General features: G+C 41.5%; 1 protein-coding gene across 3 annotated transcripts in view; it reads left to right on the plus strand.

Moving 5' to 3' along the window:
- The window catches only part of PIK3AP1 (phosphoinositide-3-kinase adaptor protein 1), a 38,992-nt gene extending 22,456 nt beyond the window's left edge, over positions 1 to 16,536 (plus strand). For all 3 annotated transcript variants that reach the window (XM_063405781.1, XM_063405783.1, XM_063405782.1), the window contains 11 exons: positions 391 to 587; positions 2,388 to 2,577; positions 5,356 to 5,451; positions 5,951 to 6,130; positions 6,907 to 6,969; positions 7,671 to 7,876; positions 9,410 to 9,482; positions 9,818 to 9,973; positions 11,694 to 11,764; positions 11,937 to 12,046; positions 13,113 to 16,536. In XM_063405781.1, the coding sequence (XP_063261851.1) occupies positions 391 to 587; positions 2,388 to 2,577; positions 5,356 to 5,451; positions 5,951 to 6,130; positions 6,907 to 6,969; positions 7,671 to 7,876; positions 9,410 to 9,482; positions 9,818 to 9,973; positions 11,694 to 11,764; positions 11,937 to 12,046; positions 13,113 to 13,167 (1,397 nt within the window). In that variant the 3' untranslated portion in view covers positions 13,168 to 16,536. The remainder of the gene's footprint in view (positions 1 to 390; positions 588 to 2,387; positions 2,578 to 5,355; positions 5,452 to 5,950; positions 6,131 to 6,906; positions 6,970 to 7,670; positions 7,877 to 9,409; positions 9,483 to 9,817; positions 9,974 to 11,693; positions 11,765 to 11,936; positions 12,047 to 13,112) is intronic.
- The last annotated feature ends 856 nt before the right edge of the window (positions 16,537 to 17,392 follow it).

The raw sequence follows: 17,392 nt of genomic DNA on the forward strand, positions 1-17,392 counted from the left end.
TTCTGCTTTGTTCTTCTCTTCTCATGTGCCGTTCTTCACAGCTCAGTCCTTTTCCCCAAACCCCATAACTCTAAGATACACAGTGGACACTGAGCAGTTGAGTTGGTATGCTGTCTTTTTGTAGCAATGGTCTAAGAAGTCCTTGCAAATCTGTGATCCTACATACATTTAAGCTGTTACAGTGCCATATTCCCCACTAAAGGTTATAAGACTTAAGCATGGAGATGCACCAGATAATTTGTGCAGTTAGCTTGATTTTGAAACCATATACATACTTCCAGAGATTTCACAGCTGTTTTGGTCTGCGTGTTTGCTGTGTCTATTTCTCACCTACTGGCTGTGTTGCTACTAGAGAAAAACTTGGGTTCTAATAGGCTCCTGTTCCCACAGATCAGAGGGATGAGGAGCTGCCAACACTGCTTCACTTCTCTGCAAGATATGGGCTGAAGAACCTTACTGCCTTGCTGCTTACATGCCCTGGAGCACTGCAGGCCTACAGCGTAGCCAACAAGTACGGCCACTATCCAAACACCATAGCAGAAAAGCACGGCTTTAAGGATCTCCGCCAGTTCATCGATGAATATGTGGTAAGAAGAAGCTGGGAACAGAATATGTTTGGGAAGATAGAGTCTGAGGTGCTTTCTTACCAGTTATAGTATAGTCAGGATGGCTTATTAGCTCATTCACAGCTGATCTGTGTAGTCTGCCTGTTCCACTTGATACCCATTTCTCCCTGCATTGATATAGCTGTCCATTCTGTATTTCTTCTATCAGGGATCCCAATTGACAGTTCATTTCTCTTTGAGCTAACCCCACCCCCAGAAAACAGCACTCTGACTTTTCCAGCCGCACCTGACTCAAGCTGCACCAAGCAATTCTTTCTGTGCAGTACTTGAGTATGCATAGAGTTTCTCCTTTTGTTTCAGTTTGAGCTGTTTCTAGCCTGTATTCTTCAAAATAAAAAGGAGCTCCTTGACTCAGATCATATGAATTTTATTTGCCTTTGCTTTAGGTTGAAAAGTCATGTTTAATTGTCCTTAATATTGTCTGAGTGCTGGGTGACAATCTGCCAGCTTTTATGTGGTTCTGTCAGCCAGTTGCTGTAGTGTTTAAGCTCTTTTTAGGAGGCATGGGTAATTCTTGGAATTTGGCCTTGCTCCTTGACATTACACATTAGAGCTCAATAAAAGTCATTCCATATTCTGAGATCAAGAGGGCTGCAGAAACTGTCAATTGTGGGATCAAAATCTTTGCATCAGGGTAAATGAGAGATGTGCAAGAGGTCCTTGCATCCTCTTGCTGCAGTACTGTGCTCCTCCCAGACCCTCCACAGCACAGTGACAGCTGTGTTAAGAGTGGGTTCTCCTTACTGACCGTCAAGCTGCCCGTGCAGTACAAAGCACACAAACCATCTGCAACTCTGTGACCACTATCACCAGTAGTGTGGATGTCTGAAAGTCCCAGTACACCCCTTTACTCACCTAATCTTCTCTCTGGCAAAGGTTGGAGCTTTGTAAAGCATTGCATAACTACTGGCCTGACCCATTTTGGCTGTGGAGGGAAGCATGTGTGACAGCTTTGACACACATGCCCTGTGGATTGAGGGCCCATGAGTTGGCATTTGTGGATGGAAGAATATCTTGTAGTATTGCAACTGTTTAGATGCCTGTGCTTGTGACATAATTGGAATTTGAGAAGGAGGATGGGATGAAGCTTTATATTTTGCTCCCTTGTGTGTGATTTGGTGAAGCTCTGCCTTCCCCCCTACTCTGTGTTGCAAATGCATAAGAAAGGATTCTGCTCTCCTGTGAATCAGAAGTTGCCTGTATTACCTGAACTGCTGCCTGCTGTGAGGTTTCCTGTTACTATCACAGAAAAGGGTCTATGTACTCCCACTCTAGGTGTTACATGTGGCTGCTAAGGCCAAGAAACTGAAACTAAGTCTACATCAAAGCTAAAACTTTGCTATTTTGCAGGTGCTCTGCATGTGATAAGCTTTACCCCTCATGGTTAGCTATGCATGGCCCAAAATAGCCTTTGACAAGCATTTGTATTTTTAGAATGAGCTGTGCTTATGTTCTGGGAGTTTGCAGACATTGGGTAGGACAGGAAAGTGATGGGGTGAGAGGCTGTAATGGCTACTCAGAATGGGTCAGCAGCCCTTGTTTCACCTTTCACTTATTAATACAATATAGATCTCAAAAGTTTGTCCTAGATGGCTGTAGTGGTGATTTAAGTCACTTGAGAAGCCTTAATCTTTGGGAGTGAGCTGTCTTCAGAGGTTTTTTCCATCACTGAGGAAAAAGTGAGATATCTTTTGCTTGCTTTTATTCTCTAGATTCTTTATTTAAAGAGGCTTGAATATTTTTTTTCTTCTTTCTCTCCAGGAAACTGCAGATATGCTGAAGAGTCACATTAAAGAAGAGCTGATGCAAGGCGAGGAGGATGAGTCTGTTTATGAGTCCATGGCTCATCTGTCCACTGATCTGTTAATGAAATGTTCCTTGAATCCAGGCTCCGATGAAGAGCTTTATGAATCCATGGCTGGATTTGTCCCGGGTGCCCCAGAAGATCTTTGTATGTATAGTCATAGAATTACAGAATCATGGGAAGGTTTGGGTTAGAAGTGAGCAATCCAAGTGCATCACTGTGTGATGGGCAGAGACATCTTTAGATCAGACTGCTCAGGCCCCTCTCTCTTACACATCGTAGTGCCTCAGTTACAGCTTTTCTGCTCTCACCACAAGAAAACAATGCTGCAGTTCTAACATTTGCTGACTGATAAAATTGCTCTATATCTTTTTTAATTGCTAGTGTACAAGATCAAGAGCTGTTTCTTCAGTGTTTCAAGGATTCCCTGAACCCTGAGCAAATAAATTAACATAGAGAAATTTTCTACCATGTCCTGCTTTTTCCTCCTGAGGGCTGGGTACCTAGGAACATTTTGACACTGACAGAAAAGAACACTATGTACTGACAACTGGGAAACTGAAATACAAGAGCTGAGATTCTAGCTCAACAACTTGAGAGCAAAAGAAAGCAAACATCTAGAAATATGTGTACTGAAAAGATAAGTGAAAAATCATTATTCTAATCTGCTTGGTTTATTGCTAAAAATAGAGCGCTAATTCTGATAAATATGCATATGTTTAACTTTTTCATTGTTGCATTAATATTCAGTGAGGCCAATTGAAAATACCAAATTAAGTACCTATGTTAAGCAATTGTAAATTTGCTCTTCTTACTCACCGTAAGAGTAAGTTTGGTCTGACTTCATCCTGCTGATCTATTTTATGATTCCCATAATGAGCAGAGAATTTAGCTTCTTATATTTTAAGTACCTCTGTAAGGTACTTAAGGACTTCTAGTGTTTCTGCAGTTTTTAAGTGTGCTGCCTCAGGGGAAAAGCTTTTCTTTTTGAAACACTTGTGCTTATGGATATTGGTCCTGGGCTTGTTTTCTCCTCTTTTAGATTAAATAATACTGTAAAATACATTTTTGTTGATTATGGATTCCAGAAGACTGTGTTGGTTCTTTCCCTGAAATCATAAACTCTTTTCTGCTATGTGTTGCTGGCCACTGCAGGGATAGTTTTGCTACCAAAACCAGGATTATTTTGCCTTCAGGTGGAGATGAGCAGTAAATCAGGTTGGACTTACAAGGAACAAAGCTGCTCTTGTTTGCAGTAATGAGAACGAGTTTCTAGATGCTTGGTAGGTCTGCCTGTAATCAGTACACCTCTGAATGGGGTTGATTGAGTAAGCCTGTGGAGGGTTAAAAAGCAGGTTCAACATTATGAAGCCAAACTACCCTTCTTCCAGGCCTGAAATGCCCAGATCTCCCAGAAACTATGCATGGAATTTTCTTGCAAATTGAGATCCCTGTAATTTAGCACTTTTGAACTGGGCTCTGAAAAGCCTTTCTTTCCTGCTTCTTCTGGAGTTCTAGTGTGTTGCCTTTGCTCACAAAACTCTGCTGCCTTCCATTCAGGAGTCTTTTATTGAAATTCTCTGTTTTCCTTACCTGGTCTGTTAGTCTTTGCCTGAATAATATGAACAGCTTGTCTGAACAGTGCCTAACATCTGCCTGTATCATAACAGATATTTTTAAATTGGCACAGTTCTGAGCACTTAGATTGATTCTCTCAAAGTGAAAGTGTTTCAATATCATTTAGAATACTAGCACACAGGCAAACCCTCATTGGAAATTAATGGGAGTGCTGACTGATTTAGAGCTGCCGTCACAAAGAAAGGATTTAAACTTTTTTACTGACTTGAAGGTTGGTTAGGATGGCTAACTAGGAAATCATAAATAACTTCTCTTCAAGTACTTTTTCTAGGAGTTACCCTTATGGGGGTAGATATGGCTATGGTGTGGAGGATAATACCAGGGCTGTTTTAGGTGTAGCCATACACCTAAAGGTGTAGCCCCTTTATTGTGATCAGGATGTGCTTCCACCACAGTTTTTCAGACTGATCAAAGGAAGGTTAGATACCACAGGGTCATTTTTTCTGGCAGGAGCTTGTTTGAGAATAAGATAGTAGAGGACTGGAGCCATTGTACTGAGTTAAAAGTATTTCATATTCTCACATGTAACCCAAACTATCTAGTTTACATAGCAGTAGACCTATGACATAGAAATAGATTTGCCTCAAAAATTCACTTCTATCAATGAGCCTCAGCAATTCATTGATATCACTCTTGCTTTTAATATCATTAGGAACATGGTTATCTAACATTTTATTTTCATTTTAAGATTAGTTTTAGCATTACGATGAGGTTGACCTTTTTCCTTAAAATCAGAATTCTTTGCATCAAAACATTGAATTAATAAAATATTTTGTTTGTTGTGAGTTTTTTCTCAATATAAATGATCATCTGACCCTCTCAACACTTTCCAGATCCCAGTAATTAACTCAGCCAACTGTTTTGACTTTATTTCAATAATTAAAACAAACACTATCTTATGTGTCATAGGAAAATCGCCTTTTAATGTCTTGTTTTTCAAAGTCACACTGTTTCCTCTCAGGAGCACTGTACAGAGGCCAAAACTTTCACCTGGCCAACACAAGCTCAAGAACAGCCAAAACCTAGTGCCTGCTTGAAGCCTTGTCAGGACTTCTCAATAGCATTGTTAGTCACCCTCAAGTGTAAGCACCAGACAGCTGGAAAAAAGTTGTGCAGAGTGGACTGAACTCAACAACTTAGCCTTTTTTGAGGAAAATGTCTGGTCTTTTGCTCAGCTTCTTTGATTGTCACCATAAAGTAAAGGTCCAGTTTATTATATCATATTACATTGTTTCATATATTGAAGGATATAATTAACAGGTTCATCTTTCTGTTGTTTTTTTTCAGATGTGGAGATGCTTCAGTCCAAACCAGACACTCCAATTGCTGGAGATGAAGTTTCTATAACTACAAAAGACTCAATGCTCCGCAAGTTTTTAGAAGGTGAGGCTTTATTTTAATAGAAGTACAGTTAAAGTGATTAAACAGAACCTAAGATTTCTTCATGAACTCTTAAGGATAGAAGATAGCCCACACTGTTTGCTTTTTTCAGATAGCGGACTAAATCTCTGTAGTACTTCATAGACCATCACATGTAGCTTTTGGTAACCATTGCTCTGTTTGATTTGTTCACTATTAAAGTATGTTAATTAACTGAAATTAATTAAACTAAATGTTCCTCAAATTCTTAAAAACAGTAAGGAGATTTTTCACTATTTCTGCAAAACAGATGGCACAGGCATAGAGCAAACAGTTACCTGCTACTAGATGTTAATGACTTTATCAAGTCCAGTCATGAAGGTCTTTGGTACATTTCAGGCACTGCAAAACTGGGAGGTTTTGGTTGTGAAATGGCCAGCTTGGTAAGAATCTGGTACATGAGGGAACCAGTGTTCAGTCAAGAGGCCAGGTTGTTATTCTTACAAACTCTGCTCTGTTGCAGGTGGTAGCATGGATATGCCAGATTCTGAGGAAGGAGGTCACGAGCAGTATGGTGAAGATGTGTACTACTCAGTGGAACAAGACCCCTTTCCACAGGAAATGGCTAACAGACCTCCAGTTCCTGTTCCAAGACCAGAATCTAGCTCTCCACAGCCAGACAATGAGCTGTACATCTCCAAAAGTGAGTTGGTTACCAGTGGAAGTGTAGACCAGTAAACCATAAAATGGCATTGATATGGGTTCCAGTTGCCAAATGAATGCCAGGATCCCTGGATTATTTGATTCTGGAGTTAGGTTACCTTTGGGATCCAATTCCATGTCTGTTTTTTCATCTTTTTCCTATTCTCTGAGAATGTGGGGATGTTACATCTTGGCCTAAGCTTGCTTTTCATGAAAGCGGTAGTGTGACAGATTACCCCCAAATGTTATAAACAAACCCAACTAAATAGGAAAGATCCTGATATTGTAAGGACACAATCAAGCTAATAAATTGAGACATTGCTGATCTGTAATGGTATCATTGATTTGATACAACTGCATTTATACAGGACATGATTTTATACCTCAATACCTCCCTCTGAGGTGGTTTTTTTTTTTAATTGAAGACGGTTGTTCCTCTTCTTTCATTAGGCAGTTTTGGAAATATTGGTCATATATCATGAACATTCTAACAAGAACCACAATGACATATGAGAGAGTAATTTTAGTGACTTCTCCTTCCTGCTGTGACAGGAGTAGGGGGAAATCATGTCCAAAATTCTCTTAGAGGTGGCTGAGCTAAATTCTTTGAGGTCAGTAGAAAGGGAATTCTGCTGTACAAATCTTTGTTTTCTACAATGGACTTAGAAGGGTAAGAGAAGCTGTAATGCAGTGCAGAATTGTGTATGCTTGCCATATTCATCCTTGCTATATCTTCATGAGATGCATTTCGGTATCTAAAGAATGTTTCTTTTGCAGTTTTTGCACAGAAGGCTCAAAGACCTGAGAATCTTTATGTCCCTAGAGGAAGGGTTAAGAAAGGTAAGGCAGAAATTCACCCTGAACATCCTTTCAGTAATCCAAAAGCAGATCTGCTACAGTAGCTTCATTTGTGTGAAATATGACAGAATAGACTGTTTTGCAAAGCTCTGGGGATAACAGTCCTCTGTGAATGACCAAATTTTTTTGACCTTTTGTGACACTGGAAACTTTTGTAAGTGCAGAGTTCGAGGGGAGCACATCTCCTGTCTTGGGAACTCTTTTTTTTATGTTACAAATGAGTTAAAAAATACCGGCATCAGTAGAAGGAGTTTTCAGTTTCTGGATGTAAACAACATAGATTACCTAGACAGAGGCTAGCTTTGTGACTGCTTTGGTAAAAGCTCTGTTCTGTGAATTGCTGAGGAAGCAGGGCACTTTAAGGAATATGTTTTGTGCTCTTTACTTAAATTATGTTTTTAAGAGCAGAGCTTATCCCTTGGATATATTTGTGTTCAAGGCTACCTCTCAGCTGGGCTTTTAGATCTGATGAATAGTAGGATGGCCTAAGAAGAAAACACTTCTTAGGAAATACTCTGTAATACTTATCTTTTTTTTCCTTTTTTTTTTTTTTTTTTTTTTTTTTTTTTTTTTTTTTTTTTTTTTAATGTCTGCTGGATCAAGAGTACTTGATCTCTTTGTATTCAGTGAGGGAGGTAGATGCCACAAGTTTAATAATATTTTTGCTGATCTTCTCTCTTCAGAGACAATAGTCAGGCCTGTGAGGGACCTGTCTCAATCAAGCATATATGATCCATTTGCTGGAATGAAGACCCCAGGTCAGCGGCAGCTGATTACATTACAGGAGCAAGTGAAAATGGGTATCCTCACTGTGGATGAAGCTGTACTTCATTTTAAGGAGTGGCAGCTGAACCAGAAAAAGAGATCAGAATCATTCCGGTTTCAGCAGGTACAGACTTATGCTACTGCTTAAGAAATACAGCTGTCTCTCTGGGTATATATCACAAGCTTCTCACTGTGTGGGTATGCTTTTTTCCTGGTTGGAGCAGGAAGACTGCTAACATAGTCCCCCAGCTAGCAGAGTTCTCTCCTGCCATGGGGGAGCTGTTCCCAGTAAGCAGCAAGCAGTTAGACAGATCTGTCTGTCTTGCAGTAATATTGTTAGTTTTTGAATATCTGTATACAAGGAATTGGATCAAATCCAGTTGGCTAAATCACCTTTCTAGAGGTCACCTAGCACCTGCCTGCTGGCAGAGGACTTTTGTGATGAACATTTAAGTTGTTAGTTCTCATCCATGTCAGATCAGTGAAGGCTCTGTGTCCCAGATGGGGTGTTGGCTGTAAAGTCCTAGTTGGTAGATGATCTGCTTTCTCCAATTGTTTGTTGATGGCTACGGGACTTTCCTTTGCAGCTGGGCAAGGTCTAGCAGCAGTCATTAGTAAAAGCAGAGTGTTTGGGTGGCTTAACTGAAAGAGGGAGTCATTTTGTTGGCAGCAGTGACATAATGACTGGTGGAACTATGTTATAGTTTAAAATTTTCATTCTCAAGTTAGAGAGAGGCTCTCTCTTTAAAACCGCTGCCTGCTTCTTTTGGTGCTTGTTGTTCATGCTGTTGCAGTCTGGTCTCCAGTGGGTGACATTGTTTTGGAAGTTGTCAGAACAAAGGCAAGGCTTTTTTCTTCCTGATTCTCACTGGGAAGGTCCTCTCTACCCAGAAACAGTCAGAGGAGTCCCTACTCTACCAAAGAACACAGTGCTGCTTAAGTAAATTGATGTAGAAGAGATGAAGTGGTGTGCCCTATCCCCCATGCCATGAGCAGCTTTCAAAGTGTCTGCTCTGAATTTTGCTTCATGGTACAGCAGTTGCTTCATCTGCTTTTCAACCTATTCAGGGGTTTCCTTCTCTCAGATCTCTACATATTTCCCTGCGGAAAAGCAGTCTGTTAGACTCTTTGTACCCTAAGGTGTAATATGCTGCCACACAATGGTAAAGAGTCTTTGTTCTCAGTTACATTTCTTCATTGGGGATATCCTGAATTCTGAGTTGTGCCTCACACTCTAGGATGCATGGCACCCTTTTCTGTCCCTGCAGTTGGAATTATCTGTTCATTAGTACAGAAAGGACTGTGCAGTCACTGGATTGTGAGTCTTGTTTCTGTGCCAGTGTCACAGTGCAAACAGAAAGTACAGGGAGTTCTAAACCCAACCTGCTGCTTACCTGGAATTGCCCGTGAATATGTGAATTTGACCTTAACATACATAATGAACATCAGAAAAAACTTGGCTTCTGAAAGGTACACATGGGTTTCTGAAAGGAATAAATTAAAACATGTTGACATCGTTTGGACTTTAGCCAGGTCTAGCAAGCTTTGTTAGAGCTTGACTGAAAAGTTAGCTAAAATATAAATACTGGTTTGGTCAGAAAGCTGCTTGTCTTCCTTTATCCAAAGCCCTGAAAAGAATATCTTGTGATTTTTTTAGGAAAATCTGAAACGTCTACGAGACAGCATAACCAGGAGGCAAATGGAGAAACAAAAAACCCACAAAAGTGCAGGTAACAGTCTTTGATTCTGATATTCTCTGGTAGTGAAGCAGCTAACCATATTAACAAGCTCTTCAGGCAGGTATGTGTCCGTGTGTATTGTGGTTCTGTGATATTTTAATATGCACTTCCATCTGCCAGTTGGCAAAAACTTAGGGAAGTTGCTTTGCTCGTTGTTTTCACAGCCAAGAAAAGGATGCCCACATCTGTGGAGTGCATCTTGATTCATTCATGAACAGTTATGATTGTCCTTATGCAACTGTGTTTAACTCTGTCCGTAAGTGCAAACTGTCGCTTGGAGGCTGTAATTGCATAGATCTTTCTGAACTGTTCGTTTTCCCTTCCAGATTTGGAAATTACAGTACCCATTCGACATTCTCGTAATACTTTGGGGAAACCAGAATGTGGAATATATGAATACACCCCCCGGAAAAATGTTTTTCCACTAAAAATGGAGTTAAAACGAGGAGACTGGAAAACAGAAAGCACATCCAGCACAACAAGTAAGCAAACTGAGTGTTACCGTCCCTACAGGAAAGTTGGATGGAACACACTTCCCAAGCCTGACCCTGGAGTCAACCCAGAGGACAGGACTTCTGTTCCTGAATCCCAGCACTGATAATGCCACTCCAAACCTTGCATGCCTCAGACCAGCTGTTCTCAAAACTGTAAAAGCAAGCCCAGGTGTGCATCAAGTGGTTTGGGCATCTTTTGTCTGCATCTCTGCAGGAGGAGATCCTGGAAGCTGAGCAAAAGATTCTCTTGGGCCTTCTCAGGGAAGGCATACCACCTGTCTTCAGTTCTTAGTAGTAGGCAGCAGACAGCAGCTGCTCTCTTCTTGGAAAGGATGTTCCTGTGCTGTGACTGCCAGCAGGCTGTGTGGTCTTCTGGCCTGAAGGGCAGTTATATTTCAGGCTGGAAACCAGTCTCCACATGTTGTTTCTTCAATTGTTTTACATAAAGAACAGCATTTTTAATTGGTAACTGTGGGACCTCTTGAGTGACTTGGCCAGTCTGCACATTTTTATTATCTTTGCTTTTCATTACGTTTAGTTTGTGCAAATTAAATCCCTGCATTCTTGCGCTTACTTCAGGCTGAGTGATTCTTGCAGGAATCATTTAGGATCAGTTTGGTCCTTTGAAAGGAAACCTGCCTTCCTGTGAGGTTGCTGCCTTTGTGACTCTTGGCAAGATGCAGCTGGCATATATCCAGAACAGGTGCCAGAGGCAGCTGGCTGAGGCTGTAACTTGCATACAAGCACATGTGAGAGAAGTGTTAACAAGTCTGCAGAGCTCGCTGTGTGCAGCTTGGTGCTCTTTCTCATGGTGTGATTGTGAAAATGGGCCCTAGAACTGTATTTAGCACTCTTAAGTGCTGCTGTTTGTATCAGCTGAGGAGACTTACCAATGCTAGCAGGGAGGGATGGCATCTTAGGAGAAAATCTTTCTAGCCACCATTTCAGTGTGGCCGTTTCTGAATATTAGTGTCCCAGTACTTCACAGCCCTGTAAAATGTTATCTATTTATGAAACCAGCCCTAGCAGTGTAGGATATGTTTGTGAGTTGCTGTCACCTTTGGAGTTGGCATGACTGATTGCAAAAACAATCCCTACCCTGAGTCCATGACAGTTAAATGGGTTTGCATAGATGGGTGCTGAAGGTTGACAAACTTGGTTTTAGCTTGGAAATAGACTAGGAAACATTCCTGGGATGAGTGAGGATTGTTGTAAGAGGGGGTAGTAAGCAGTTATTTATTTGGAAGGAAAACTTCTTAAGCAGTCACTCCAGGAATGACTATGTGATAATGCTCAGAGCCATCTATCTTCGAAGTTGCTAAAGATAAGGGTACTGGTAATTTAAATGTACCTAAGCGTTGGGTGTGTAACCCTTGTGAAAGTATTTGTCTGACTTGTCAAATGATACTGGCATTGGATCTTTTCAGTTAGATTATGGTTGTGAGTATTTAACCAGAAGACTGGATAAAGAAAGGTAAGGCAGAAATCTTCTAGAAAGAAAGCATAATTGAATGGCTTAGTCCTGTGGTTTGTGTCGTGTGAAATGCTGTTGTTTGGATCCTGAACATATGAAAAAAGCATTGAAAATAAATGAATCTAAACAAACATTAATAATGTGTGCAAGAATTAAGCATGAGGTTAGAAAGAGCCCTGATTTGCCATTAAATGACCAGGGTTTATTAATCAGTTTTTCTCTTGCTTACTCCAGGTAGTGCAAGTAACCGCTCCAGCACTCGGAGTATATTGAGTGTCAGCAGTGGGATGGAAGGGGATAGTGAGGTAAGCTACATACTGCTCTGCTGTCCTTAAGTACATGCCTTTGTTTTCATGCCAAAAAAAGAGGTCAGAGTTGGCATTGCATTTAGAGAAATGCCAAAAGTAGCCACTTCTTTTGTGAAGATACCAAGAACCAGATTCTGCTGTTCTATAAACACTTCTCTTCATTTTGTAGGACAGTGAAGTCCCAGAAACAGCAAGGAGCCGCAGCCCAGTTCCTCATCAAGCTGAGCGGCTTCCTTTCCCAGAGAGGCCTCCCAGAGTGCCTCCTCGAGGTGCAAGCAGGTAAAACTAAAATGCAGCTCAAAATGTGTGCTTTCAGTGAATCCATATGGAAGCCTTGGGCAGAAAGCAAGGCAATTAGAAAGGGAGTGTGTTTTTGAACAAAGTCTACCAGATTGCTGTCTGTCAAAACACACTGTTAGGAATTATAAGGTCATTGTTTCTTCTCTGTATGTGGAGGAATCTGTTTCCTAGTTGGTAACAAGGCTGTTGCAGTGCTGCCTCTGTGGTTCATGCCCAGAAAGGGGCAGCACTAGTGAAGCATACAATGCTTGCCTCAGTAAGACTGACCTAGGTGGAGTTGCATCCTGCCCTTGGCAGAGATTTAGTACCTGACCCTTCTGAGAATATCCTCTTGGAACATACCAAGTGTAGTGCAGGGTGAAGTTCCTTTTGGCATTCTCTTGGACTTGTTCCTTTTACAGAGTTCAAATCTCTCCAAAGCATATATGTTTACACATGTTACTGGCCTCAGAGAAAGAACTGCACTGGTTTTATAAAAGGCGTTGAGGAGTTTTGCCTTGAGTTGATCATAAACTTGAATAATGTGTAAACATTCCTTTAGTCCAACCAGTGGAAGTCTATCAAGTCTGTTCCCCAAAAGGTTCTCTCAGTACAGATGCTAACGAAATTCTCCAATTGTTAAAGCAGTAATTGCCACTGTGTGGGTGAAGCAAGGTCTGTGTTGTTTGCTTTGCTTTGGCAAGGATATAGCTGGAATTTATCTGCAGTTAGTTTGAAAAAAGGTTTTGAATCTTTTGATCTCTTCCTGTTGCATCTTCACTTCAGGAGAAAGCTATCATACTATCAAAGTTTTATTCCAACCAGCTAGCATCTATTTCCAGTAATAGTAGAATTACTGCAGCTGAAGAACAGAAGAAATAGCTTGGACAAGAACAGTGCTCTGGCAGCTTGGCATCTGCTCTGCTGCTGAATCAGCCTGTTTTTCTTCTTGTATGACTATAGACTGTACAGTATGCTTACATATGATGTTATTGCATGCAATGTGTTGTTCCAGAATTCTGTTTTCTACTACTTTTACATACATTTTCATTCTCTCTTTTTATAGGCCTGTAAGCTGTGAAGGCTTTTATCCACCACCTGTGCCCCCAAGAGGTCGCTGAATCTCCCAACATCTGTGGAATATGAGATTTTTTTCTGTTTATATATGTGTTTGTACAGATAATTTTGGGCTGTCTTAAATTATTTATAAGTGGGACCCAAATTATTTCATCCCCTTCATCCTCCCTGAAGCTCTGGTGATTTTGCCCATAATTTTACTGGGACTTTTTGGTATTTTATAACTTTTTTCTAGTCATAAGAATTTTGTGCTTTCGGGCTCCAAGAAAAGGTATCATCATTGGGAAGAACATTGATGTGTGTCTCAGGAGCCCTGCACCAACACAAAGATGCCAGTTGATCAAGAAAGCACTTGAGTCCTTTTAGGAACTAAATCCTGATAAGCATTGTTACCAAACCTCTCAACACAGTCTACCAGGGCTTGACTGGAAAACATGCTTAAAAAGTAAAGAAAATAATATGTTTGAAAAATGCTCATTACAGCAGGTGCAGGTGAATGTACTACTGCTTGGCATAACATTTTGGATACAATTATATTTTCAGATGGTGTAGCATCCCCCTTCAGCAATCCATTAAACCATGGGGGGGGGGCGGTGAGAAATTGTCTGCAAGAATGTATTTTGCATAAAGCCTTGAAAATGCCTTTCTTTTTCCTGTTCCCTTTGTGAAGTGGACAGAGAAGGTGTTGTGTGTGCTTTATTCACCATGACAATTCCCAAGACAGCTGCTAAGGGATCTTCTGTATCACAAACCAACTGTACTTAAACATTTTTCAGCCAGGTTGCAGGTATGGTGTTAGAAAATCACATGACTGAGCTCTCAAATTAGAGAAGGAATTGGTGTCAATGCTGCATTCTGTGTCTTTTACATGTGGTCATTATAGCAGCAATATGAAGGTATTTCACTTCATACTCTGGAACAGTGGTGAGCCTCCAATTATCAGTGCACACTCCTCACAAATACCAGCTGTATTTTAGCTGGCTGCAGTGGAAACAGACAGCCTGGGTGCTGGACTCTGCTTGCTCTGCTCCTTTCTACCAGTGTGTATCTGCAGCACCTAGTCCAGCCTTTTTTCTGCCTGAAGGCTTACAAACTTAAGGAGACTCCTTCTGGCTCTCTTCCAGACCTTGAAATCTTCTGTGCATATCCCATCCTTGGGGGACAAGTTTAAGGCTCTGGTTGTCCGTGAGTGCCACAGATGGGAATTCTACAAGATAACATTGAGGGCAGAGAATTAAACATCATTGCATACTTGGTTTTCAGGGATGGAAGAGGGCGAATGACTTCAAAAACAGGCAGATACATCTGTATTAGGTGGTCCCTCAGATACAGGCAGGACAGGTAGAGCTTCTGTCTGATCATGTCAGCTCCCCTCCATCTGTAGGAGAGCAGCTGAGGGATTGGAGTTGCAGCTCGTTCCTCTTGCAGGGTGGCAAACCCAGTGTGTGAAGCTGCACAAGTGACAGCAACCGTGACTTGACCAGCACTGAATGAAGGTGGAGAAGCCCCTGCTGCTTTCAGGGATAGAGGCATATGCTAAATACCATCTGTGCATTAGATTCACGGGATTTGGGTGACTCCAGATGCAGTTTATATACCCTCTCCTTTTGATTGTGACAGAGGGATGCAGGTGTAGTGCTGCATACACAGTACAACAGATACAGAGGTGTCCTTTCTGTTGGTTTGTTTTTTTCTTTTAAAGGAGCTTCAGTGCTGTCTCCAGTAACTGCCACTATAGACTCTTAGTGACAGTTTGCTTTTGCTCACTGGAGCCAGGGGAATGGTGAGGTGAGGTCTGCCTTCCTGTGCTCTTCTTGGAATGAAACAAGGTTTCCAGCACCTTTAGCTCAAATTGGAAGGAAGTTTTGGTGCTGAAGTGAGGAAAATCATAGCAAGGATAAGTAAAGAAACAGGAATAAAAGAGACAAACCAAAAGAAGAAATTCAGCAGCTTGATTGTCTTCAGCTGTCACATGCCTTGGTTTACACACAGCTCCCTGGTTTTGCTCAAAAATTCCCTATCTTTTTGGTGCTGACTGCAGCTGTGTCCCACCTTGGAGCTATGATGTGGTAAGAGGAATTTGTCTGCTTTCACATCTGCTAGGTACACATAAAGGAGAATTATAGGATATGGGTAAAACTTTAATAAGGCAGGAAAGGAAGAGCAAATTATATGTGTATCATGCAGATTTTCTTTCAGCACTGTTGGACTGATGCAGCCCAGGGCTCCATCTTTCCCAGCTAATTTTTAATTCTGTATCCCCTCCATGTTATAGCCACATGTCCTTTATGGGAGGTATTTATCTGAGCATTTACCTTTGTAGAATCCTAATACCATGGGTGTGAACTGGATATTTATTGCTTGTGCTGTGGAGAGATGGTTATATCTGAATTGCTGAACAATAGCTCACAAGTAGCCTTTCAGTCCCTCTCCCATTTGAAGCTCAGATACTTCATTACTCTGACTGACCTATGATATAAAGCCAAATGCTGATGGGGCTCTGGTTTGGAGGAGAGGTGAGCTGGGAAAAGAGGTGCTGATCTATACTATAAATGCATTCTGTTTAGGCTCCTTCTGCACTGCTTAAGGGAGGGAAATTGAAGATGCAGCTGTAGTTTCAAGCATCCCTGTCTTACTGCTGCTGGATTAGTGAGGGATCTCAGTAACCAACAATCACTGCAAGACTCTCACCCCATTGAGGAAAAAAGGAACAACACTAAAATGGCTTTACTGTTAGATAGAGGTAAACAATTGGATGCAGGCATGTCTTTCAAGCCTTTTACAGGCCAACAGTGATGCACCTACTTAGCCACCAGAGTCTGTGTTCCACATAGGTTGGATTCACTAGTTGCTTTCAGCCTCTTACATCTCAATGTATGAGGCCTCTGTATCTGTATTTTGTGCTGGTGAGCTTGTGGTGTGTGTTGTTTCCACCCAGGATAAGAAATGCACTCAAACTGAAGATCAGAAGAGACCAGAGGAAAAAACAGCATGCATGCAGATTGCTGGTTATTTAAGAGTGTGCTTGGGAGGGAAAGTGGAAAGGGAAATATGAACAGTGTTACTGATGTGTAGTAGAGTTCAAGGACTGAACAGATAATAAAATCACTTGTAAATGATTGTAAAAACTTGTAAAAACTTAAGTGGCCTGGCAAATTATAGGGGCATCAACCAATCCACCAAACTCAGGTGCCAGCTGGCAGGCCTGGGGAAAAGTGTTTGTTCTTTGTACAGCATGCCTTGCAAACCCTGCTGCAGCAGATGGCTCTGGTTGGCCCTGTTGCTGACTGAGAGACTTAACTACTGAATAAACTGAAGATGTTGAAGCCTTCTCTCTCTGTATCCCAAGGGTAAGCTGCTCTATTTTGGACTGAGATGCAATAACTAGAAAGAAACATATGGTGTTATCAAAACTGTCTTGGTTTTCTTTTTTTTTTTTTCAGTCTGCATGTGTGTGTGTAATACAAGCATGGCTTTTGCATAGGTTTTGGCAAGTATCTCTACAGGGACCTCAGTTCTACTGAAACAGTGCATGCACTATCTCCTGAATCTCTGGAAAAGGCTTCATATAAATATACCTTGTGAAATATGTTCAGGGAAGGTAGACTGAATGTGTAAAACCGGAAAAGTTTTAGCCATAGTTAGTTGAGTTTAGTTTAGTTTAGCCATAGATAGTAACAGGGACATCTGTTTTCTGTGTCATTTCTACAAAGCATGGATGACACGTAACAGCATGGAGTTCCTGCCTTCTGCTCCTGTCCTTTGTTGTCTGCTTATTTATTAGCTCTCTTTATTTGAGAAGACGGTATAGCCTTCTCCCCCTTTTTTTAAAGAATATATGATACCTTTTGAATTTTTTTACTGTATTTCTTTCATTTAAAAGTTGTCTGATGAAATAACGTTTAATACCATGAACTTTTTGGATTGGGGGCTTTGTTTGGCTTTTCTTACTGTGGACTTGTAGTTTGAGGTAGGTCCAAGTTTGGAGGCAGGTTTGTGGGCTTCGTCTTAGCTAGCACTGACAGAACCCTTACCCTGAACAAGGTCCAGGTGCGGCTGTGCCGCCTCCGTGCCTGCCTCAGCCCCTGCACCGCCGGGTGCTCCCGCTGCTTGTGCGAGAGGCGGGGAGAATGGGCCTGTGTATTGCACAGAGTCACAGAACTGACCTCGGCCTCCAACCTCCGCCTCAACATCCCCGTATCAACTAGACCAGTCCAGTCTTCCCTTAAACACCTCCAGGGCCAGTGACTCCACCACCTCCCTTGGCAG

This window comes from Prinia subflava, chromosome 9 (assembly GCF_021018805.1).
Source record: "Prinia subflava isolate CZ2003 ecotype Zambia chromosome 9, Cam_Psub_1.2, whole genome shotgun sequence".
NCBI classification, from domain to species: Eukaryota; Metazoa; Chordata; class Aves; order Passeriformes; family Cisticolidae; genus Prinia; species Prinia subflava.